The sequence below is a fragment of the Macadamia integrifolia genome, chromosome 10, assembly GCF_013358625.1.
Source record: "Macadamia integrifolia cultivar HAES 741 chromosome 10, SCU_Mint_v3, whole genome shotgun sequence".
NCBI lineage: Eukaryota > Viridiplantae > Streptophyta > Magnoliopsida > Proteales > Proteaceae > Macadamia > Macadamia integrifolia.
In genome coordinates, this window is record NC_056566.1 from 33835315 (window position 1) to 33861445 (window position 26131).

General features: G+C 36.3%; 1 protein-coding gene and 1 long non-coding RNA gene across 3 annotated transcripts in view; one reads left to right on the forward strand and one right to left on the reverse strand.

Annotated features, from left to right (window-relative positions):
- The first annotated feature begins 3820 nt into the window (after positions 1–3820).
- Positions 3821–4838, forward strand: LOC122091036. Its single transcript, XR_006143792.1, has 2 exons — positions 3821–3950; positions 4598–4838. It is a non-coding gene; the product is annotated as an uncharacterized LOC122091036 (long non-coding RNA).
- A 4222-nt stretch (positions 4839–9060) lies between these two features.
- The window catches only part of LOC122091476 (TOM1-like protein 5), a 28629-nt gene continuing 11558 nt past the window's right edge, over positions 9061–26131 (reverse strand). For both annotated transcript variants that reach the window (XM_042661450.1, XM_042661449.1), the window contains exons 3-10: positions 24222–24300; positions 21987–22085; positions 21759–21872; positions 19119–19282; positions 18314–18389; positions 16061–16146; positions 12156–12317; positions 9061–9697 (exon numbers count right to left, since the gene is read on the reverse strand). In XM_042661450.1, coding sequence (XP_042517384.1) covers positions 9379–9697; positions 12156–12317; positions 16061–16146; positions 18314–18389; positions 19119–19282; positions 21759–21872; positions 21987–22085; positions 24222–24300 — 1099 coding nt within the window. In that variant the 3' untranslated portion in view covers positions 9061–9378. The remainder of the gene's footprint in view (positions 9698–12155; positions 12318–16060; positions 16147–18313; positions 18390–19118; positions 19283–21758; positions 21873–21986; positions 22086–24221; positions 24301–26131) is intronic.

Below are 26131 nucleotides of genomic sequence, written 5' to 3' on the forward strand. Positions count from 1 at the left end.
ACTTACAAGAGAATCAAGGCTCTCTTAACTATTCAATTAACTTGGGATGGCTGGACCCCGCAATTTAGTAAGGCAATACAAATTATTTTATATTTCTAGATATCATTGTTTTAGGAATCATAATTAGGCCAATTCAAATTAATTGGATCCCTACTCTGATTATCACCGATCCAACAATGGTTCGGTTTGATTGTTTATGATTTTTACTTAAAAGACTTATTGTTATCACTAGGAATTTGAGATGCCTCATTGCCCAGCCTTGTAATAGCATTGAGGGGCCGGAGTGTCTCCATTGGAGTTTGGCCTCAAGAGAAGAGACAGGCATCGTTGGAGAGAAGTTCAAGACTAGAATGGCGTCCAAACCTGGCCACGATGTGAGCAACTGTATCCTCTTGGGGTCTCAATTGGAGAAGAAGGTCAGCCGATGGCAATGCCAAAGGTGGTCCTTTTGAACAAATCATAAGATCCTTATGCTCCATTGATGGCCATGCTGAGGCCTGAACTGGAGTTTTTTCTAGGTCTTTTGTGGTTTTCTTGTGCAATATTCTTATTGCTCTTTGTTCATCTGGGTATGCCTGGATGTCAATCTTACATCCTATTATTTTTTAGATTAATATATTCTTTGCTGACCTATAGCTTGATTATGAAAATTGGTTTTGGGATGGGTTTTCCACTGATTTTAAAACTCAAATATAATTAGAAACCGGTTAGAACCAAAACTACGATAACCCAATTAAAAACATATTTATGGTAAGTTGCTAAGGATTTGGTGATTTGTGAAATTGATCATATGGATATGAAAATCGTTTATTTGAATGATTTTGGATGTTGATTCGGAGCTGGTGAAAGTAGAGATAAGACCATAGTTAACAAATTTGGATTCAGGAATTCTTCAGGCAGAGAATCATTCAGAATAATTCGATTGGTTAATTTTAAGGATTCAATCAAAAAAGCGGTCAAAAAATAGAACAAAATAAAAATCGGATCTAGATTTCAGATTTAGATTAGGGAATTATTCTATTACAAAAATAAAAGTCGGGAAAAAAATTTGGATATTATTTTTATAATTTATTGTATATGTATTATTTATTAAGTAATTAACTTGATATCAGAACCTAGAAAGAGCCAATTACTACACAATAAAGTAAAAATCTAGGAAAAAGTTGTCATTGAGCGATGGAAGCAATGGTTATAGTAATCCAATTTCTACTTATGAAATAGATTAAGCCCCAAAACAGTAAAAGCAAGATTACAGCCACAATAAAATAAATAAATAAATAAATTGACCACTAAAATTTTTCACTATCCTTTTTTTTTGAGTTTACATGACCCATATTGCACCGAGACTTTTTGTTTGAGTTCACATGACCCACACTGCACTGAGACGCACTAATTTTTCACAATTAAAGCAACGACATAAGAGAAGATCAACCGATACGTGAAGCAAGTGTTAGGGTTTCACGATGCGAGAAGGCCTAGACCGGAGACAAAGAACAAAAAACCAAAGTGACTGGAAAATAGAGAACTTCAGAATTTCAGATTCAAAGCTTGAACAAAACACTCCAAAAAAAAAAAAAAAAGGGTTAAGAAAGAACACATACCTGTGTAATTGTGTTCGTGACTTTGTCTACAATGTGCCTGCAACCAGTAGAGTAGAGTCAAGAGACTCAAGACTAAGTGACCGGAGTATCACAGAAGGGACAAGAAAGAAGAGTGATTGAGCGTGAGCTGCTGAGCTCACATTTTCATGGCTTCGGCTGAGCAACCTTTGAAGAAACAGAAGTTTACGAATTTGTCCCGGAACCTCAAATTATCCATCAGAGCTTCATATCTTCCCTGTTTTAGGATGAACCGATGCACTGATGAAGTTATGAGAAAGAAACGAAACAAAGAGGAGATTCATACGATTGTTACAGAAGAATTAAGTGAAGAAAGAAGAAGGGAAGAAAGAGGCAGAAATTTGGGGAAGAACAGAGAAGAAGACGAGAAAAGTAAAAAAAAAATCGGTGGTGGGTTTCTTACATGACATGGGTTTTTTTTTTTTTTTTTTTAAAGACTGTTTAACTGGACCAAATAATTCGGTTTAATTCGATTTGGCCCGGATTATTCGCGTTTTAAAATCAAATTAGAAAAAAACACGCTTTTTATCAATTTTTATGTTTTTTTTTTCGATTTGGTCAGAATTTTGATTTAATTCAGAAAAAATCTGTTTGGCCGAATAATTCGCAAATTATTCGGCCAAATTGCTAACTTGGGATAAGACGAGAGAAGCCAAGAATCTTTTTTAGTCTCTGATTTCTTAACTTAATTTCTAGTCTAGTCTAATGTAGTATAAAACGTGAAAGATCGCCCTTACTCATTGCTACTTGGTGGTCGAGAATTTGAAAAGATTGTAATCATTCATTGAATAAAATGAAAGATAAAAAAAAAAAAAATCAGTGGTAACTCCGTTAGTGATTATACTGGTAACTAGCTTTTAGTGTTGTCATTCATAATGTTTGCCAAGGAAAAAATAAATGAAGGTGGATCTTCTCTTCACGAATTAGAGAATACATCTGGACAGCCATTACTTTTCAGAATGGTAAAAGGTGCTTTCCAATTCATAGACCGACTCCAGACATTATACAGGTATCTGGCTAAACGATGAGACCTTCTTCTTATCTCGCTCTTCACCCTAGTTCTTGATATATCATCATTTTATAGTTGTTTTTTCCCTATGCCTACCCTAGTTCTTATCTCGCTCCTCACCTTGACTTTTGATGTACCATCTTTGACTGATTGTATTTATGTTTGTCAGAGATACCCGTTACTCTTGCTGCCCTTTTGGCTTCAAAGCTGTGCTTTGCTCTCTTGATTTATTATATTTTCCATCCATCTAAAAAAAACAAAAAATACAAGAGGGAAATCCAATATAAATCGGATGATGGTTGGATATATTCGAATCAAGGGGTTGATTTTGTGATGAGTTTACGAACGATTCTAAAATTGAAGATCGATTAGGAAGATTGGAACCAAAACTGCCATGACCCGATTAAAAGGGACATATAAGTTAAGTCATAAGGATTTTGGTGATTTGGGGTGTAGGTTTGGATATAAAAGATATTTATATGAATGATTTAGGATGTTGATTTAGAAGGGTGGAATTTTAGATTTATCTTGTGTGCTCAAGAGTAGCCTCTAGGTATTGACTTGTATGTTTATGTTTTATGATAAATATTTTAGTAATTTATATCGTCAATTAAAAACCAATGTTTCACTACTTTTATTTTTTGTTTTAGTTCAAGATCCACAAGGTCAGGCAAGATCCATTGACGAAGCCAGATAGAGATCTACAAGAAGATCAAATAAGGGACTCATGAAGAACCAAACAAAACCCAGTGAGAGGTCAACAAGGGGGCCTACTGGCCACACATATTGCAATGCTACAACTAGAATAACTACTATTCTTTTTTTTTTTTTTCTTCAAAAGGTTGGCCTAGAGCCCAACTGCCTTGGCTGCCTATCACTGTAATTCATAGAAGGATGATGAAGTCATTGCAAATGATCGAGAGGAAAAGAAAGATGGACACAAAAGTGCTAGAGTATCCTGCTCCAATGGCTCATAGAAACCTTTTTTCCCTAAAAAGAATTTGGCATAGCCAGCTATAATATGAGTGGTGTGATTTAAATGCCTTTTAACAACTGGAACAAAATGTCGGGGTCCCTTTTGTATTTTCCTAATTTTTAGTCACCTTATTAATGGGTAATGATATCCTGGACGAGTATTTATTAATATATATATATATATATATATTTCACCACTAAAAAGGGAAAGTAATAAATCCTCCACAACCCTTGAGTATAACTAAAGATTTTGGTGGAACTCATAGTGGAAATTGTATATGGTTTCATGATGGCAAAGCTCTCTCCTACCTTCTACCTTCTCCTTGCCCTCTTCCTTGACACCTCAGGTATGATTTTCAAAACCTTACTTTTAGCCTGATTTGATTGTGGAACCCTAATAAGCTACTTTTAAGAGTTGGTAGATCTTCGTTGGTGGCTTGTTGCACATACATGCCGAGTATTGACATTAATTGATGTGAATTTTTGGAGTTTAATATGTAATAAAAATATTTTAATTTTTCATTATTTTGCACTATACCTAAATTCTAAGCAGAAATAGATATTTTGTTGTTTTTTAGGATCTTCCTCTTGTTTCTCTCTCCTAATTTTGATATATCATCCTGTTCCTTTTCTCTCTTGTTTCTCCCCTCCCTCTTTGTTATTGGATGTACCCCGGCCCGTCCTTGGTTTTGATGTATCCCTCACTTTTGTATTATTAGTTTATAGGTTCTTGAACAAGGGGCTCTCTGTGATGGACTAAGCTAGGAAGGCCTTAGGTGCATGTAGGTTTCTCCCAACTGTTGCATAAAAGCTAGAGAGCTTGAAGAGGATCAGGGTCACCCTCATTTTTTTACTTGTGACTTGTGCTTTCGTATTTTTTTCTTCGTTTTAATATATTCTCTATTATTTATCTCTCATTCTCATTCTCATTCTCATTCTCAATCTCAATCTCATTCTCTCTCTCTCTCATACGAATATTATGGTGAATGTACAGTTGGAAAGATGGTGACTCAAGCTGAAGCAAAACTTTGCCTTCAGAACTTGGGGTACTGCGACAGCCTGGATTCTTGCAAATTTCGATGTACAACAAAATATCCAAGCGGGGAGGGATACTGTAGAATTGATTATTATCCTTTAAATTTCTGCTGGTGTCAATTTCAATGTTGAATGAATCTCTGCTTATACATATATGAATAAAAGGGCTTTGTGCCTGAGCGTCACTAGATTTTACCTAATGGTTGATGTTGTATCGATCTTTGTTTCTTGGAGTAAGAAAGAGCAGCTGATGATGAATAAGCAATATTTTCTTTCAATGGTAACACCAGCTGTACCCATAGAATAATGAATATATGGTAAGAAATAGTTTACTTGGTCACGTGGTCTATATTTCAATACAGGTCAATAAGATTATGTGCTAGATTAATTATTAATATGGATGGGATTCTTGATTTTATATGGTGCGATGATGTAACTTCGTGGACACCTAAGTCTAAACGTAGAAACCACATGACTAAATAATGTTATTTTTCTCATATAAAATATATGATAATGTGAGAAAAGAACAAGGGAAGCTTGGGAGGTGGACAAGTCTCAAGCCATAAAGTAGAGAATTTAAAAGTTTGAAACCCCCTCCCTCTCTCTCTCTCTCTTTGTTTTTAGAGGAAATTACACTCCCCTCCCTTAAACTATGGCTTAATATCAAGTTCCTCCCTTGTACCACGTATTTTCATATATACCACTCTCCTCCCCCTTAGTTTGAAGATTCTATCAATCGTACCCCTTCCAATAGATAGCCACCGTCGCTCTGCTCTGCCGCCATCATTTGCTGTGCTCCTTCTCCATTACCCAAACAAACTCATCTCCTTCCGTATCGTAGGAGGTGGAATCTGCGGCCTTGCCACTGCCCTTGCTCTTCACAGGAACTTCTTGTTCTTTTGTCTGTGTGTGTGTATGTGTGCGGAGACCAACCTGAATTCTTAAAAATACCTTATATATGAACATATTCTCTCTCTCCCTCTCTCTTTAAAAAGACATATATATATATATATATATGTCCCCCAAGAGACCGACTTCAGTTCAGAAAACGATCATCAATTTGAAGGTACAAGACACTTTATAATCTTTCTCTCTGATATATAGGTATATTGTTTTCTTGGATCGAAGGAGACCAAACTTAGTTCTTCTTGGTTTTTGAAGAAAGACTTAGTTCTTGAAGAAGAAAGTAAATCTGAAGTCTCTCTTTCATTCTCTCTTTCGGAAGGATAGGGAGTCTGTCCCCATCGATCCACGGGTGTCTGTGAGAAGATTGAATTACTGTGATAGGTCGAATAAGAAAAATCCAAAATACCATAGAAAGAATCCAAAACTTTCGTGTAGCAGACAAATCGACAAGATCTCTAAGGTATATAGATGCTCTTCAGGCATGGGTGCTCTTCAGGCATGGGTCTCATTCGTTACAGTGAACTTAGCAATGAGTTCAAAATTCGTACAATAGGGGTATTTAGGTAATATAAATATTACCTTCATTGATGGGTTTTTGTCGCTTGTGTGCCATATAGGATGACAGCAATTTATTATCACCATCTTTTATGGAAGAGAGACCTACCTCATTATTTTTCTTAGGTAAAATTACATGATTATTCACTTTTGGGTTTTCTTTTGCAAAATTATCAATAAAAAATTTTGATTAACAAAAACACTCAAAATTAGGTTTAGGTTTACAAAATTACCCACCCAAAGTTTCAGTTAACAAAAATACCCAAAATCAGGTTTGGGTTTACAAAACTACCCAAAATAGTGATTCTTCATCTTCCACATATAATCATGTATTTTTTTACTACTAAAACTTTGAGTGTGTAGTTTTGTAAACCCAAACACAATTTTGGATATTTTTGTTAACTTAAACTTTAAGTGGGTAATTTTGTAAAGGAAAACCTAATTTTGGATATTTTTGTTAACTGACACTTTTGTTGAGTAATTTTGTAAAGAGAAAACTAGAAGTGGGTAATCATGTAATTTTTCCTCTTTTTTTTTAAGTAGTGGGGGCCATGGATTTAGGGGATGATATCGGTATCGGTATTGGATCAGATCGGTGAATATCGATCAATTTTGGCCTTGGTTTTTTTAAAATGTACATTTTTTTTTTACTGTTTTAACCCTGAAACAATACGGATGCCCCAGCCTCTTTTTGGTATTGGACCTTACTCCAGATCAAGATCTTATATTTGGACTTGGCTACATTCCTGCTTTGGGCTTCAGCCAATTTCTTTGAATTTCTTTGGAATTGGCTAAATACATCTGAACATGAGTCATTCTCTATGCCCAAATCGCAATCACATGAGTGTATTTTATTATTTTTTCTTATTAAAAAAAAAAAAAAGTCATGTTTCCAAATGTAGGCAACTCCTCATGTTCAAGGAATCCTTTCCGGTTTCATTATATAAAAATTATTCTATATTTTTTCAGAATTTTTTTTTTATGATTTTATATTGCAATAAAGCATTTCCAATAAACCTTGTCTAATCTTATAGTTGGCAGTGATAATGTGATAGAAGGCAATATTTACAGAAGAAATTTACTATTCAAGTTCATTGATCCATCACAGGTGGTAATTGGATGTGATGGAGGAGATTCTGTGGTGGCCAAATAGATAAGGTTAAAAGCTACAAAGCTTTTACCTTATTGTGGAGTAAGAGGTTTCACAAGTTATCCACATGGCCATGATTTGGGCAATGAGGTCCTAAGATTGAGTGAAGACCAAGTAACACTATCAAGAACTCCAATAGATGATAAGCTTGTCTACTGATTATTAACCCGGAAATGGACTCCACAAGGTAAGAAAAAATAGATTTACCTTTATTTTTTCTAAGAATTTATTTTCTGTATGGTTACCCATCACGTGATCATCGGGCATAGTGCCATTAGAAAATTACACCTAGGGAACTTAACGTTTAGAGAAACTACGTTTAAGGTATTTCTCGTTTGATATATTGTGTTTGCGATACCATTTTCACATTTTTAACTTTGCCCATACCATCACCTCTAGCTTCTCTCCATTTTGTTTCTCTTTCCAATTGCAGGTAGGTGCTCCAGCTGATTAGCCAGAGAAAGAGAGGAAAAAAGTATCGCCATACATAATATCAATGGGTAAAATTGAAAATATGAAAAAGGATACCTCAAACATAATATTTTTGAACGTGACATACCCCAAACCTAATATATCACAATTGAAATACCCCAGATGAAATATCTCCAAATATTAGGTACCCCTAGGTGTAGTGTTAGTTAACCCTAATTAGAAGAATGCTTATATACTACATGTTTAATGTTAACAACACAAGTCTTAAGCCATTCAATCCAAATTTTCAATTAATTTAAGATGAATTTCATTCTAAGTCCAAATGGAAATGGAATAATTAACAGATTCAAAGGACTCAGAAGATACCAAGCTCATTAGAGATTCAACTTTGAAATATATTAAGGATTTTCCAGAAGATGTGATAGAGATGATAAACAATGGTGAACTTGGCTCCTTGATTCTCCACCGAATGAGATTTCACACAGGACTTGCTTATAGGGAACTTCAGAAAAGGAAGGGTAACTGTTGCAGGGGATGCCATGCATGTAATGATTCCACTCATGGGACAAAGTGCATCTTTAGGCTTGGAGGATTCAATTGTGCTTGCAAGATGCTTGCACCAAGAGATTTACAAGACTGAAGGTACTGAAGAAACCAGAAGAAAACGGGTGATGCAGGAAAATAAAAATGTAGAAGCGGCATTTGATCGATACGTGAAGGAACAGCGGATGAGATTGGTGAAGATCTCCACCTTGAGTTACCTTGCTGGGTTGCTGCAAATGACTTCATCCCCCATGATAAAGATTGGATTACTTCTTCTGTCAATTCTTTTTGGAAAATCAATTAGCCATGCTACGTATGATTGTGGCAGACTCTAGTATTTATATTGTAGATGAACCTAACTGTTGCTCTCTCAATCAAACATTCTCTGAACTCTCTTGGTTATGTCCTTGAATTTTTGTTATATATGCCTGAAATTAGTATAGTGAGGGATATCATACCACTTTTAACTACTAATCTTTGGTAGATAAAGCTTATTTTGGTGTCTGGCTTTCCATTTTCATTTGAGTTTGAAAATTTGAAGAGACAAAGCTAGTATATTGCACCACATAGTAATCAAGGTTTGGATATATAAATATATATATTATATTATATATTGGAAAAGGTGTGGATATTTTAAGTGACTATACCATATGAGTCTTCACCATTTCTACAGAGAGGTTGCCAGGTTATTGAAGTTACAATGGACTTGAGGCTCTCCCCTATAGCTAAAACTTTTTTTTTTCTTTTTTTTTTTTTTTGGGGGTGGTGGGGGGTGTGAAGAATCTTGGTTTTAATGAGGTTCCATCAACATTCAGTACAATATACAGGATCCCCTCTATAGAATAAACTATAATAAGGAATTAAGGACAAAGCTTTAGTCAGATGACATGTATAACTCAAAATGGTTACTTTTGAAAAAGGCTACTAAGAAACCCAACCACACTAGATTCGAGCAGTCTTTGCTGTACACCCCAAGCATGTAAGGCACCAAATAAGCAGACCAGATGAATCTACAATCAATGGAGAATGAGCTTTGGGGAGTTACCCCCTTTAAATCACATAAACGCTAGCTAGATTCACCGCTGAACAACTAACTTGACTGTTACAGATACCAATAATCCTAACAGCAATTTGATATAAACAAAAGGCCTGCTTCAGTCACTAAAATCAATACTCTCACTGTTTGAACTGTTAGCATTGTGGCTATGCAACGAGAGACCTTTCACGTGACCAGCTAATGCTGAACCATCCACTCTTTTCTCCTGAAAGAATCTCTCCCTCTCAACATGTTTGGCTGGTGGAGGAGGAATGACAACATGAGTAGGTGACGTATTGGAGTCTTGTGGTTCCAAGCTTAATGGCCGTATAAGTGGACGGTGGAACCTTTCTGCATCAATTGGTCCAAATAAATTCGGGGGTTCCTCCAAGTGATTTCCCTCTTCGGGCTTTGCACATGCTTTCCCTTTTCTGATTCTGTGAAATTGCATGGTAAAAGGGCAGAGTCAATATCAGGACAAATATTACAGATGTAGGGGACTAGTGATATCAGATATCCTCAAACTGAATAAGAAAGCTTGTATTGGATCCCAATCTGACGGGCAATTAAGAATGACATCCACTGCTGTTAGTATGAACAAAAAAATTATCAGTAGCAGTAGGACTTCAACAATCAGATGTGTGGTAGGATTTTCACTAGAGTAATGAATGCTTAAGAATTTAGTTCAACATGTACTAAACGAGGAAATAAGTTAGAGAATACTCTGTTGTTTAGGCTACAAGTGATGAATCCCGAGTAGACAAAACATGCTAATCAATTCTGATAAATTATTGTACAGGATGCATAATATGTTCAAATGCAAGATATAACTCGATAAACAGTTGTAATAGAAACTTCTCTGATGGTCAATTTGTTGGTCTAGGCATGGTAACATGTATAGTCCTTCACAACCCATTCTCCAATTCTCCTTTAGCATAGCACTCTTTTGTTCAGGAAAGAAAAGCCAAAAAAAGGTCAGAGATTCCAAGGACAATGAATGCAGTGCACCATGGAATCTATGAACCGTTCACCTATTTGAGCCACACTTCTATGTGGAAGGAATATGCAGAAATTCTGACAGTTTGATATCTAAGGAATGGTCTAGATTGGCTACATATAAAAATTTCAGGCTCAAATACAATCATATAACCTCCCATGTATTGCTTGGCAGTAATTATTGGCATGCAGCTCCAGAGAGTCCTGCATTTTTAATGCTTCATTTTTCCACTTGGCCAACTCATTTTGGCTTAAACTTGACATTTAAGTGGGGGTCCTTGGTACCTGTCCAAAAGATTTAAGCCTTGTCCTACCTGTCATTGGCAGATTCATGTAAGAGTCCAAATATAAACTTCTGTAATGTGCAGACCAAGGAAAATTGTTCCCAAATGAAAGCAACTCTGTACCAAAAATCAGGTGGCCTAATAATCTAGTCTTAAGTTCCACCTAGCCTAGTCAAGGAACTTCCAATGATATGCTAGAACTCTTAGTTACTATTAACTTGTCCAATGTCTGTGTGTGCGTAAGAGAGAGAGAGAGAGAGAGAGAGAGAGAGAGAGAGCAATGGGAATGCCCAGTACCACATCTAACAAGGTAAGCTAGGCTGAAGTAACAAACACCAGCAAACCTATGAGAAACCAGAATCGCAGTGAACCAGAAACAGAGGGTATATGGCAGAAACTGAACATGGATATCTCTCAATTCCATAAAACCGATGGGGATGAAACTAATATAGAATTGAGGCCCTAATGGGATGACTATGTGGTTAAAATATCAAAAAAAAAATGATCAATAGATTGGGAGAAACTGGCAGGACAGCAATTAGAAACTAAAAAAAAAAAAAAAATTACAGCTAGAATTTTTAAGTGGCTGGTTGGATGAACACAAAACTTGAATCAAATGTAGACGGGAAGGGGTATAACAAAATAATAAAAATTGATAATAATCCAACCATGAGTTACAAAGGAATGTAAGTCTGACGCTCTGTTGCACAGAATGGACAGAACAGAATACTGCATGGAGATATACTTGATGAAATACTGCAGAATATCAGATGAGAAGCAAAAGCAACAATAGCCCTAAGAACAGAAGAATAAATAGAAGATAGAAATCACCATTACGGGCCATAATTAACAGTATATGGTTGCTGGAATTTCTGAATAACAATAAAGAATAAGGAAAGAAGATTAAGTAAAAGAAGAGACGAAGAAGAAAGGAAGAAGGGGATATGACCATAGGCTTCACCAACTATAGCCTCAGGAAAGGCTTCACCACCAGGATTCACCACCTTGAGTTAACCCTTGCTCACCACAAGAGCTACTCTCAGCATCACCACTGAAGAGAAGCATTCAATTGATCAAAAGCCAAAATCTGTGGGCAGCATGGCCCCCTCCTTTATTTATTGTCCTTGATTGCTACATCTTAAAATAGGAAACTTTTCTAAATAAAAAGATATCTTTTTACAAGATGGCAACTATAACAAATTAGAAAGTCAAGAAAAGGGCACAACTATGTAGCAATACTAACTTAGCCAAGTAGTAACTACCATTAAAACTTAGAAACTAACTAAATCCCTTTTAGGCCTTAAATCCCCAATATTTGGGCTCATAGAATGGGCCTGTTACAATAGAGAACTCAAAATTACTTAGCCCATGACCCATATAACATTATAACCCATTGGGGCTTAAATTTGGGCTTAACTTATTGAACCGCGGGTTTAACTTGACCTAAGAAACTGAACTAAACCCAAATCCAAAAATTCTTCTTCCAAGGGATGCGAACTGCATCAACATCAGTTATGTACAATCTATGTATTCATTATACAATCATTATACAAGACTAGCACAGGCAGAGTGAAGAATTAAAGAGCCTTATATAAATCCAAGTGAAAAAGCATACCTTCGGAAAAGCCGTTCAGGCTCCTCTTCCTCCTCCATTTCTTCAAGGTCAAAATGAGTAGCAGTGGAGGTAGCCTGAACTGATAGAAGAGCATCATGTCTGGTAAGTACTTTCTGCAGCTTGTCATTTAGTTCAATTGCTTGAGAAACCACCTTTTCATTCCTATGAAGAAGTATGGAATGATGGTCAGTTCTTCAGCCAGCAATTCAGTGAACAGAAGAAACGAGCTCTCAAAATTTTGATGGCCAAATGGAGAATAAGCTGTCATGCCATGTTTATGGCATTGAAGATTCAAGAATCTCAACATAATGCACAAATAAATATTACATTAAATGGCAGGAAATCTTCTTAGTGGAGCAGGAGAAGGTTCAATGAAAAGGACCTGAAGTAAAATATCATGCCTAAATAACCTTGGGTTGTACTGTCAGTCTGCAGGGCTAACAGGTAGCACAAGGAATTTTTGTGAATGAACAATCTATTGGCAGGAAACCCAATTGTCCACCCAAGAGACTAGAACTCGAGACTTCCTGGTGAGTGTGGGCCTATCTCATTACAATCTCACAAACTGTGCTAGGCATGGCAAAAAGACCATTCATGAGTTTGTTTTCCTGCCTGTGAGATGTACTTTGTTTCTTAATAGTCAAGTAGTGCTCCTCTCTTTAGTGAAGCAACTCTGGCCTCATTGACTTGCATTCCCTGGAACATCTACAGTACAATTTCCATGGTTTCTTCCATATGTATGAATCCATTTGGACTGAAATTTTACACATGGATATGGGTTCCTATACACTATCTGAGGCCTAAATTTGAGCACCAAATGTGCTGCTACATGGAAAAATTGTATTGCGGAGATGTTCCTAGGAACTTCAAAGTAATGAAACAAAATGTGAACTCTGGTTCCTGCTATTTATACCCCCTCCCCAACCACACACACACACACACCATTTGAAAACTGAGAGAAATCAATACCCTCTTGGCAACATGTTTTGTAGCCTTCCTCAATTATATTTTATTGCACTCTTCATTTGTAACTAATCAAATTTACCTCATCAAATAAAGAGGTAGGGGCAAGATGGGTAGGAGGGAAGAAACTCATCGAACTTCTCCTCCTTGATTCAAAAGCCTTCTTCTCTAGGATCAACACCACAATGCAGGATAGGTTCACCAACCTTTAGGACCTAACTGAGTGGACCCAGGTATAACACTATGAGGTCAGGAGTCGCTAACTGCAACAAAAGCTATTAAAACAGGGTTTGATGTAGATTGAAGCTTGAAGAAGAAAAGATCAAAACATTGATCATGGTACTGTTCATGTGAACGGTGTCACAGCCTGTATTTTACATGTACGGGAATTCTTCTAGAGGATTCTGGGGTCAAGGGCAGATTGCATGGAGGAGGAATAGTTTACTTTCTAATTTTTTATTAGTTTCTATTTTGTTTGCTTTGGGCAGCAAGTTTGGGTCATAATAGTCAAGTCTTGTGCCCCAAGTTTCATTGGGTAGTCAAGTATTGTTTCCTATTTAGTTTTGTTTCATTTTCTTTTGGTTGGTTAGTCTTTTCCAAGGAAAGATCTCACTTGTTTAGAGACTTTCTATCTTCTTAAGCTTATTTTTACTTTAAGTTTCTATTTTGAGGCTCCATTCCAAATCCTATATATTGTAGTCAGACCCAAGGAGTCCCATGATTAAATGAAGATTGAAAGCTTGCTTTTGTGAAAACCATTGTCCTGAGAGGCTGCGACTGAGATATTTAAGTCAGGTGAGATAGCCATCTATCCCCATCCCCTTTCTATCCATTGATTCCTCTTCCTCTTCTATCTTCAGTTCTCTATTTTCTGTACTTATCTGAGACCTATTGAAGCTGTACTGAGACAAACTGAATTGCAAGAAAAAAAAATATATATATTTTGGTATCTACCAAAAGAAAAGATGTAAAAGAACTAAAATAAAAAAAAATATATATATATATATATATAAATAAACAAAAACAGAATAAGAACAAACACACACACACACATTACAAAATTTTTGAATGAAAATTCAGTTAAGTTTCCTGGTTATTTTCTAAGGAGGGGAAAAGGGAGGTTATGTCTTAGTCCACCATAGAATAGCCACCTATTAAAAAATAATCACCTCAATCATATAGTTAGATTCTTCTTAATCTCCCATGCCACAATATGCTTCCTTGTCACATACAATCGCTGAAAAAAAAATATTTTTTATAACTAGAAGTCAATTTTTGGGCTGAAACAAATAGTGTTAAAAGACTCCATTTGCCCAAATGTGCAAGATTCCATTTGTTTTTGGGCAGAGACCACATAAAGAAAAATTTTCAAGTGGACTAAAAATAAAATTTTTCACTTGATTTTTTTTTTTTCGTTTTACTTAGTTTTCACCCGGAAACAAGCAACGCGTTAAGAAAATTGGTGAAACTAATACCTATGGTGACTTTAAAATCAAGAAAGAGACCCTACTGCTCCACACATGCACAAAATCTCTTTAGTTAATCATGGACTTCCAGAAGATGAAAAAAAAAAATTTTGAAGGCAGACCCAAGCGCAACGGTAAGGTTGCTCCATTCAGTCCATTGTGACCTAGTGGTCATGGATAAAAGTCGGGGAATAGCCACTCTGCAAAGCAGGGCTAATGCTGCGTATATTATGATCCTCTCCAGACCCCGCAGTGGCAGGATTCTCATGCACTGGGTACGCACTTTTAGAAGCAGAGGAAAAAAATCTGAAGCTTGACATGCTCATGCATCACTCAGTGAAAGTTACAGCTTGATATCTTGAGTTTAGTATCCAAACGCATTGCCCCATAAGATTCTGTTAAATCCACCCTAAACCACATATAAGCATAGTTTTTAAGGCGGTAAGACGACGGAGGCGTTTGAGGGTCTTTCAGAGCGCCTTAGCGATAAGGTGGGCATAAAGCGTCGCCTTATCGACTAAAGCGTTCCTGTGTAATTTTTTTATAAAACCAATCTATTTGGCTCAAATCTTAGTTGAATCCTATTACTCATATGTTAAATAAATATTAAAGGTTTAGATTCATACCAATGTAAGATATTCATCAAGAAAACAAATCAACAAAGTGAATAAACTAAGTTCATCTTCAACAATCATCAATCATCAATCATTAATCATCATAACATATTAACATATAAAATAAATACATAATTATGAAACAAAATTATAAATATAAAGAAAAGAAGATATAAAAAATACAAGTATTTATTATACTTACCTCTATGATGCCAAAATGAGTGCCTAAGTCCTAAGGTCATCCACTATATTTCTACTCCCGTCAAAGAAGAATAAAGCCCACCGCTGCCGGAGCAAAATGGTCGCCTGGATCAATGGTTCTTCCTTGTTCCTTGATGCCTTCTCAAAGCCATTTCTTAAAACCCTTGACAAAATCCAAACCCTGTTTGTGAATCGTGTTTCTTGTTTTTTTTTTGTTTTGGTTATTTTGGATGGAGTAAAGCTGATCCCATACATCTCAAGTATTAACAAAACCATACACCTACCAATAAAAAATCTATATTTGGAATCTTCATCAAGTAATTTTAAAATGTGTTTTAAAAAAAAAATCCCATTAGACGCCACCATCTCTAGACCGCATAAGGCCGAGGCGCTGGTAAGGCGACGCAGCGCCTTAAAAACTATGCATATAAGTGCGTTCAACATCTTTTAAATTGAAGTTTGAAATTGGATCAATGGAGAGAATCATATCTGAATATTTACAGATACATCCAATAGGGAAGAAAATTAACTACACATAAATAGAGTTCAAAAGGAGAATTGCATCTAACAAAAACAGCAGCAACTTCCTACGAGAAAATAATGCAGTTCAAAAGCAGAGAAACAACCACACAAAATGAACTTGATAAAAAGGCAACTTTACCGAGATGTCATCACAAGATGCATTACTCGTTGCTTTTGAAATGAACATTGCTCAACAAGATCCAGAGTGAACTCATCCTTTGCTTCCTACATCATATGAGGGCATAGTTCAGAGTTCAAGTGAGGAAATCTATCCAATAAAAAATTATTCAGATGCATCCCTTTGAGAACATGAACCAAATGTAAATAAAGAACATTTCCTGCAGACTCAAATGCTACTATGCTACAATGGCTCCATATGTATTCATCAAAGTGAGATTTATAAAGAAGGAAACATTTTCAAGCTGCAATTAAATACAAATTAGTCAATCTCCACACCACCACACCCCCCCAAAAAAAAAAAAAGAAAAAAGGAAGAAAAAAGAAAAGATGTTGGAAAGCAAGGCTCAAACGGGAAAGAGTGAAACGCAAGTAAAAATATAAGGACCCAAAAATGCAACAATGGAAAAATAAGCACCCCTTTGAGAAAACCATGCTTTAAGATCTCGGCAAGATCTCGCTAATATCTCTCTTTTTCAAAAAGGTGAGACGAGATGTATGGCGAGTTATAATTGTACAAAAACTCAACCGAGATCTCGAGATCTCGCCTCTATCTTGCCTCTCTCTCTCTCTCTCTCTACTTTTTTGAAGAAACAACACGAAGGAGCAAGGATTTTGGAGCTTATGCTTGAGGATCTTCATTCCAAACTCTTGAAGTTTAAATAGTAGAGAATAGTACCTCCTCATCCACATTTGGAGTTACTTTTATTTTCAGTGTATGTAAATGTGACTCATCAGTCATCAATGTTAATTGTTAAATAATTAAGTAATTATCAATAATGTTTTTTAAATTCTTATGATTATGTTGTGTCATATGTTGATTGTGGATTGCAGATTGTGGAATAGAGCATAATGGCCCAGGGTCCGCAGAGTCGGAGACTAGTTACATAAGATACGAAGTCAAAGTATCATTTTAGGTTTGATTTTTATAAGACTGATGTTTCCATTGTGTTTAGAAGGCCAAAAATAGAATAAATTCCAAGTTTTAGAGGCTACAAAGACCATATGGCCACCGAGACCGACCATCGAGTCAATCGGGAAAAAAATACATGATCTCGGCAAGATCTTGGCAAAATCTCACTAGATCTCTCTTTTTCGGATCAGAGAGATGGGGGGCAAGAGCGATATCTTAAACCTTGGAGAAAACAAGGGCCACAAGCCTACAATACAAGGAAAATGGTTGACAACTAGACACTGATATAAAGACATAGGAAGCTAGTGATCCATATGTCAATTAGATACATGAAAGATACAACTAGCATCTATTATTCAAATCATGGTTATTTAATACAGAAATCATCCCAAATAAAAATTTCTCGTTTAGTCAACTGTTCATTTAGGTGTTGTGGACTTGCATTAGGTAAAAGGTGCTATCAAGGCTTCAAACTATTAAGTTGTTCAAAACTAAAATTCAGTAAGATTCATCACTATATCCAGTACACAACATATCCCTACGACCACCATTTAAAATCATCGAGACATTTGACAAAAAGTTTCTAAGTTAAATTTTGTTTCTGTTCAAATATCAGAAAGTCCCAACATGTGGTGTAGGCTTTTTCCAGCTGTATGGAATTTCTGATGTGTGGTGGAGGCTTTTTGTTTTGACCAGGTTGGATGGGTCTGCCCAATCCCCAACCACCACCACCACCACCCCCCCCCCCAAAAAAAAAAAGGGGAAGTCCAATAGAATGGAAAAAATGGACCTACAATCATCATAACCAAACAGAATATCCACTACACCATCAACCAGTGTGCTTGTGACTTTTGTGCATACGTGGCGCCATGAGGTGTTCGGCGTATTTTTTATTTTGTTGATACAGGTCTATGAATATTATGTTTTAAACTTGATATATGTAAGTCTTGAAGGATTATAAACAGAATAACTTGGTTAACGATATTATGTTTATCATTAGATAATTTTTCCATTTATATCTGATGATTTTTCTATTATACTCTGATTCCGCTACTTTTGGTTGGCTATATGCGAAGAACACAAAAAAGCTTCCTTCTAAAACTGAAATATAATTACAAAAAACCATAGCACCCAACTCATCAAATCACAAATGGGGATTGGAACAAGACGCATAACAGAAAAACTTAAGCTACCCAGAACAAAACACACACCAACACACAGTGTGAAGCGTATAAGCAGTACATTGTGAAATTGATTCATTTGAGAGCTGAAAATTCGGTAAGAAGTTTTTCAAAACTATACCTCAGGATGTTGAATGTCAATAGCATCCAATACTTCTCTCAAAACCTCCAGGGCAGCACTGGCCTTCTGAATAATACTGCAAGAGAAAAAATATAAATGGGGAAAAAGTTTTACCTAATACACTCATATGTATCCTTGAAACATTTACCACTAGCTATGCATCACACTAAGCATACACAAGACCTCATCAATATAAAAAAAGCATTAAACAACAACCCAGATACCTGGAAAACATGGCATAGGAGATTCTTAAGCATAGCAAGAAATTAAAGAATCCTAAGGGGGATAAATGACCCACAAAATGTGTAACAACTAAAATTATCATGACAGTAATAAAGTTAAGACAGTTAATTCAGAGACTCGGCACTGATACTTGTTAGAGGATGTTCACAGGTGCAAGAGGTAAAGGATGGACTTGAGGCAATGAGATATGACTTGATTCCATTGTTGTCAAGAAGTCACTTAGGTGACTGCCTTGGCATCCAGGAGCCTTGACAAGCAATGTCGCCTTGGTTGCCTAGGCAGTGTTTTGGCCAACTTGATCGCCTTGTTGGTGTTGCCTTGCGTCTCAAAAGCCTTGGACTGCCTAGACACCATGTTAACTATGCTTGATTTCATATGCATGGGGATTGTAGAATGGAAAGGAAGAAACAGTTTCATAAAATGTGATCAAAATCACAATAAGACAACCTTCAAAGATGTCAACAAGGGAAGAAAAAAAATGTGTGAATGGTGCACAAGGCAAAGGAAGTGTAGAGAGTAAATATACATCAAAACAGCAAAAGTAATGGCCATCAAATCATACCTTGATTCAGGCACAATCTGAGGATTTTCAGGCTGAATACCCCTTTCAGATTTTGGAGGGGCAGATTTCTCTTCAGCCTCAGGTAAATTCCTTCTGGGTTCCTCCGGCATGGCATGACTTGAAGCGACAGGAGGAGGCCTCTGTGGAAACTGTACACCAGCACTCTGGAAGAAGAAAAGTATCATTAATTAATATAAGATTTATAATATTTATAAATATTGCACTATTGCAACCGGTTGGTCACAGGTTCAAAACTTGGAAACAGCCTCTTTTGCGAAGCAGGGGTAAGGCTGCGTACACACTTGCCCCTCCCAGACCTTGCAGTAGCAGGAGCCTCGTGCACTGGGTTGCTCTTTTTTTTTCTATAATATTTACAATACATGTAGTCAACGTCTTGCAACACAATCTATAATGTGTACTCCCCTTTCAGCTTTCCACAATCTTTAATTAATACTGGAAACATTTAAAATTCTGTTTAACTTCATTAGTTGCAAGAACAGGGCAGTAAAGAACATATTAAAGCACGTGAGGTCTAGCTTATTGCTCCATGTCAAAGATTAAGTTGATTAGTTAGATTTTTATGTTGTCTAACTTCAGCTTTAGTTTTAAGGGTATTTGGTAATTCTAGACCATGGTTCAAGAATGTCCATTTTCTGTTGGTTTTGCTCTTTTCTGTTTTTCTCTAAAAAGTTTGGTTGGGTTTTTGCTCATGTTTTTGGATCATCCCAAGCATTATTTGGATGTTTGCATACACAACTTAGAGCCAAGTTTCTTTTTCTCTTAACCCCAAGGTTCATTATCTGTAGCCTAAACTTTAAAGTGGACAAATCCATGCCCATTTAAATACATCGTAAGCCATTAATGGAAGATGTCTGTTGAATTAGAAAGTTCATTTATTTGCTGCACTTCAGTTGTTTTGATGGACGTTGTTTCTGCCATGGATCATTGATGTTCTTCACCTTAAGCCTTTACCCTCACCTTTCACTGATATAATAGAGATCAATGTTCGAAATTTCGGTCGAGTGAAATATTTTGGTTTCGACAAAGATCGAAATGAAACCAGGTGCAATACCTGGGTCTTATCAAGTTGCAGTCAATTTTCAACCATGTTTCAAGCTTCAGTATCGTTTTCCTAGTTTCCGCAGTTTAAACTCCAAAGAGGGAAAACTTCCTAAAAGAACTTACTTTTTGAAATTTTGGCCAAATCACTCTCATATGTTTGTAATGAACCATGTATAACATTTAATAATTATAAAATGGTTTCTAATTTTATATTTATTCATTCTTAATGCACATTTTAGTAGTTTTTAATTGAATTATGTGTATTCTAGTACTAAATTTGTGTAGAATAGGTTATATTAGATAAAGTATATAACAATATACAACATACACTATCAACCTAGGGTCCGAAACCTTTAGGTGTGTTTTTTTCACAATCTAAAGGTTCCATTATTATGTTTAGAAGGCCTAAAATAGGGTTTTCCAGAAGTTTCAGGACCTAATTTGGCCATTTGAGCCTCAAAACCAGCAGCTGAAACTTACCATGTTGTAGTCAAAATTTCGCAGTTTCGCCAAATATGTTGGCTTCAAGCCAGGTTTGGAACCATGCCAGAGATACATATACGAGAGTTTGAAAAATATAACCATTAATTGGGTTTTCTCCCAATCAAAATATCCATTCTCCACAACATGAATTCCATGAATTGAATTGTTCCTGCAGTTTCCCTTTTCTTTTTTTTTTTTTTTTTTTTTTTTTTTTGGGGGGGGTGGGGGGGTGTGGGTGGGGCTCATTCAATGACTACTAGGCAAGATCTCTTTATAGACTTGAGAAAAAATTTGAATTCCTTATAATAGAATTGTTTTTATCCTATTACAATTAAAACAAATTAGAAATTGAAAAGGGAAGTAAAAGAGATGAATATTTCCATTTGGCTAGCATCAACTCAAAATTGAAGTACTAATGAAAGTAGGACACTACAATCAAAAGAAAAGGTAGGTGAATAACAACTTAACAGGATTTCTAACTCAACTATAACTAACACAAAAATATAAACTCGGGAAGAGAGCGGCTACAAGTGTAAACCACTGGCCCTAAAGGCTAGCCTAATCTTGCCCACAGCTGATTAGGGGCATTCTAAGCCCTTCTTTAAGCCTTCTGAGTCCCAATGCCTAGTTCAGAATGGTTGGAGACTTGGAGTTCAATGTGGACATGCCCCACAGCCTGATGGAGTTGAACTTGCATTCACCGTCCATTCTAAGAAGCAGTGTCATATACAGAAAAAAAGCGAAGGCTGGAGGAGAAGAAATTGGCCCATAATTTGTATCCTCAAATCAATAATCCCCCCACGAAAAGAAAAAGAACAAGATAAAAACAAACAGAAATCCAAGTACCACAACATTACAAGTGTCACAAAATCAGTTAAAATTATACTGGACACTTCCTTTTGGGGAAATCTTTTCCCCTTCAAGAAATTTCTCAAATATAAAATAATCATTCTCCATGATAGCATTGACTATTCATGGTTTCAACTAGATCTCAATTGTACAAGCTGTGAACTTAGAACAGAAATCATCAATCAAGGAATTTTCATCTCAATAAAGAAGGCCCTAAACAATCATGTTCTGTATGTTGGTACCCACCACCAAATCATAATATGCAGTATAATATTGAGGAAACTTTCCAGAAGCACCACCAAAAGATATCTGCATGGCATCTAAAAGAAGAAATATTTTCTCTCGTACAGGAAGATCCGACTGAAAAGCAGAAAAAGAAAATAATTAAGATCATAATTTCCAATATGACATAAAAACATGGCAATAAGTTCAGTCAACAACATAATATGGTGTTTCTGTGCAATATATATATACCTTTTTCTTCACCATCTTTACCAATATCGGAAGAAGTTCATTGTCTATAACCTGTCTATGAATATGTTCTCCACAATTATTCATTAACATCTGCAATAACTGCAAAAGCATATGACAATGAAATGACTCAATCACAAGCAAATGCCACAAAGAATAAACATCTCCGAGTTTAAGATATGAATGTGACCAAGTTTTTGAGATGAATGGTTTGCATTATTTTGATGCTAGGCCAGCACAGAAACACACAAAGCACATGTAAATAACTTCAAGAAGTTTTGAAGCATGGATGCCCTCATGGTTTTAAGTATCTCCGATACCGATACGATACCCTCCGATACGTATCTTAAATTTAGCCGATCGATACGATACACACCGATACGATACATGAAATTTTTAAAATCCTTTCGTATCGATATATATCCTACAATACATACCGATATGCATCAATACACCACCAATACACATCGATACGATACGATATGCCTCGATACGACTTTATGGAAAATATAAAATTGAGGTAAAATATTCGTTTCGGTATATATTGATACGTATCGGTGAGTATCGGTATGTATATATCGGCACGTATCGGTGAGTATCGGTATGTACAGATACAGTGCGCTACGGTCATATAATGGCCAAGATGGGTAATTTTTCAAAAAAATACGATTTTTTGAGGGGTTTTTGGTCCAAAGTTGTTGTCAGTCATATTTCTCTCTAACTAAAGTGGAAATCAAGGTTGAAAACAATGATTTTACATTTATGGGACAACTACAAACCTTGAATTCTTAGTACGATACCCTCAATTTAGTGTTTATGCATAATACATGTTATCAATAGCTTTTTTCAACAAATTCTTTATGCAAAAGTGTTTAAAAAAATGTTTCCTATCCATTTATGTGTCTATCTTTAGCGTATCTTAGTGTATCTCCGATACGATACGATACCCTCCGATACGTATCTTAATTTTGGCCGACCGATACTGCAACCGATACCGATACTTTAATCCTTGGATGCCCTTAACAGATTCTTAATATATGTCCTCAAATGCCATGAAAAATGGCACCTGGATGACATGGCAGACAACTAAATAACAGTAATGAGAAGCAAAAGAAAACACAGAGATAATCAGCTAAACCTTACCTGGATAGCCTAATCCAGATCAGGATCAGCAAGGTCAATAAGGTTGGGATTAGTAAATTAACAGTACAACTCCGTAAAATCCAGACTGTTCCAGATCTGGGTCGGTCTGAATCAATCTGTCAATCCTTGCTTTTAGTATAGGGAAGCAGGGATTTTCCTTTAGCCATGTTTGGTTCTGCATTTTTTCACTTGTAATGAGATAATACTATTTGTATCAAGTTCTTCCCAGAAACAAAAATCCCTTATAATGAGAAAGGGAGAGGACTCCATACGACACCCCAACTTCAATTTGGGGCCAATGGGAGGGGAGGGTTTTGAACCATACGATAAGGAGCTTTTAATAGAGAGAGTGTGCCCCAAGGTGATTTGTGAGGGGTGTGTGAAGGAATCAGCACAACAGCATCGTGCAGTTCCTTTTCCCAATGACAGAATACTAGTTTCCTCAAAAGTTCTCAAAAATGCTTTAAAAGTTAATGCTTAGATGGAATTTTTTTTCTCTCTTTTTGTATTTCTAATCATGATCCTATCAACAGACTCTAGAACCAACTAAATATCCCTTCACCTCTCTGCCCATTTGGATGAAGGGATTGGCAAGCCTCATCTCTCTCCTCTCTCCCTCATAAGAGAGCACGGGATCCTTCACCAGCAAATAGACATAGCATGGGTTTGGCAACGGAGTGAGAAAATCTAAAAAATGCGCTAGAAGGGAAAATATGGAAATAAATTCTCAGTAAGGAACTGGCCAAGAATTGTGAACCACCTTGGAAAGAAGGGAGGAAAAGGTAAGACTAGAAGCATCTAGATTTCTGCTGCAAGTATAACAACTACTCGGGGGAGGAGGTGCTCGATGTGGGCTTCATTTCATGGCACAATGATTCATGTAAGGCCACACACAGAATGATGCAAACATGCAAATACAAACAGAGGAACATGGCTCTGATAGCTGGAGGAGTATGGTGTCTAAGCTTTAAGGACTAAAGTTCTTCTTTCAATTGATACAAGATCCAAGAAAGATACTTTCTCTGTTTTTAATCAAATACAGTTAAAAAAACGGTGACTAATGCAAAACTTGACGAAGACCACCCACAAACTCACCAAGACAGCAAAAAGCTGAATATTTGGGTTTTTATTCCCCAATCGTTTCTTAATAGCTTTAATTACATCTTTGGCTTTCCTGCACATCCAAGTGGAGCAAATCACAGTCAGCAACCAATGTGGTTAAACATTTAATATATCAATACAAAAATATTCGACAAATCAGAGAAACAAAGAGTATAAAAGTGCCTGTTACTTCAATTGGTTAACTGATTATTAGATATCTAGCATGAATTGGAGTAAGTAATTTACTCTTAAAAAGTAGAATTTAGGAATGGTCCATGTTAGATGGGTATGGGTGGTGCGGGTGCCAGAATTGGACACAGAAACAAGGTGTCAGACTCAGCAAAGTTCCAAAATCAGGATTTAGGGTTGGGACTTGGGGGTTATACAGCATTGGGGGTTATACAGCATATTTTGAAATAAATTCAATATGCTACATGCTGATATAAGCAATTCTATTAGTGTTAAAGAAGAGATCAAACTATTCACACTCATCTATTGTAATCAATCTACCTTCATTTTCTTCCAAACTTTTTTTTCTTTTAAAGAAACTAAATTAGATATTATACTTTGGGGTGGTCAAAATAGTTGTTTATATCATATAAAACATCCTCTAATTGTTACAAAAGAGAACACAACTAATATGTGCATGTAACTGAGTTATCAACTTATCATACTGCTGATAAAGAAAAATGCTTCTTGTATTCCACTTCAATATTTAAGATAGATGTGGTAAAAAATAATATGTGTGGTGATAGTAGAAAGTGTTTCTATGCTGGATCAGAGTAAGTATTTGTATTCACACATTGATGGAGACATCAAGGTGTACAGACGCAAGAAGAAGAAGAAACAGCCATCTTTGTGGCTGGAAGAATAAAAGGAAGTAGAAGAAAGAAGAAGGAAGAAGGAAGGAAGAAGGGAGGAATCGACTAGCCCTACCCAATGCTGGTTGATTCCCTCTCTCTTTCCTGTCGCCCAAGATTTTGTGGGCCCCATTTGATTTGTTGTTTTAGTAGGTTTATTTCCCAGTATCTTATTTATTTAGGTCATTGAGTTAAGTATGAAACTAAATAACACTCCTATTTGTTTTTTTAGGAAACTTCTTCATTTCTGAGATTATGTTCCTAGATTAGCCTTTTCTTTTTTTTAGTAATTATCCTATTATTTATGTAAGGCCATTGGCCACGATGGGAGAATTATTGAATGAACAAAAAAAAAAGGCCAACGTCACTCTCTCTCTCGCCTCCCTCTCTCTTTCTTGTCTTTCTCCCTCCCTTTCTCGACTTTCATCTCTCTCTTTGCTGTTTTCTGTTTCTCTCTATTGCTGCTGCTGCTGCCGCTGCACTATTGCAGCCACTTTTGCACAACTAAAGGTCATGCTCCTTGGATAGATCCCCACCTAGGTTGCCGCAGACCTCCTCTTCAATAACTAGGTTGCTGCTGGTTTATTCTACAATAACTGGGCTGCTGTTGATCTCCTATTCGATACTGGACTGCTGCTGGTCTCTCCAACAACTAACCAAGAATTCTTGAACACTCAATGGATTTTCTTCAACAACAACAGCGTGGACAGCAAGCTTTTCACCCTTGGGGGACATCATCTTCTTCTTTTCTCCTCAGACCAGGACAGCAACAAGGTAAGTAATCAAACTAAACCCCCCCCCAACCTCCATTAATCCCTGTTATATGTTGCAGCCCATTAGCATTGAAACCAGCCCTTTCCCCCTCATTTATACCTAATTTACCTATTGTTTTAAGTCTTTTTTTTCCTCACTGTTATATCTCTAAAACCCTTGCTGAGTTTCTATTTTAGTTGGCTGCTAGAGGACATTGATTGTTTGCATATCTTATTTGGTGTCTAGATTGATTTGTGCTGAACTTAACATTCGCATGACGTTTGTTCCCTT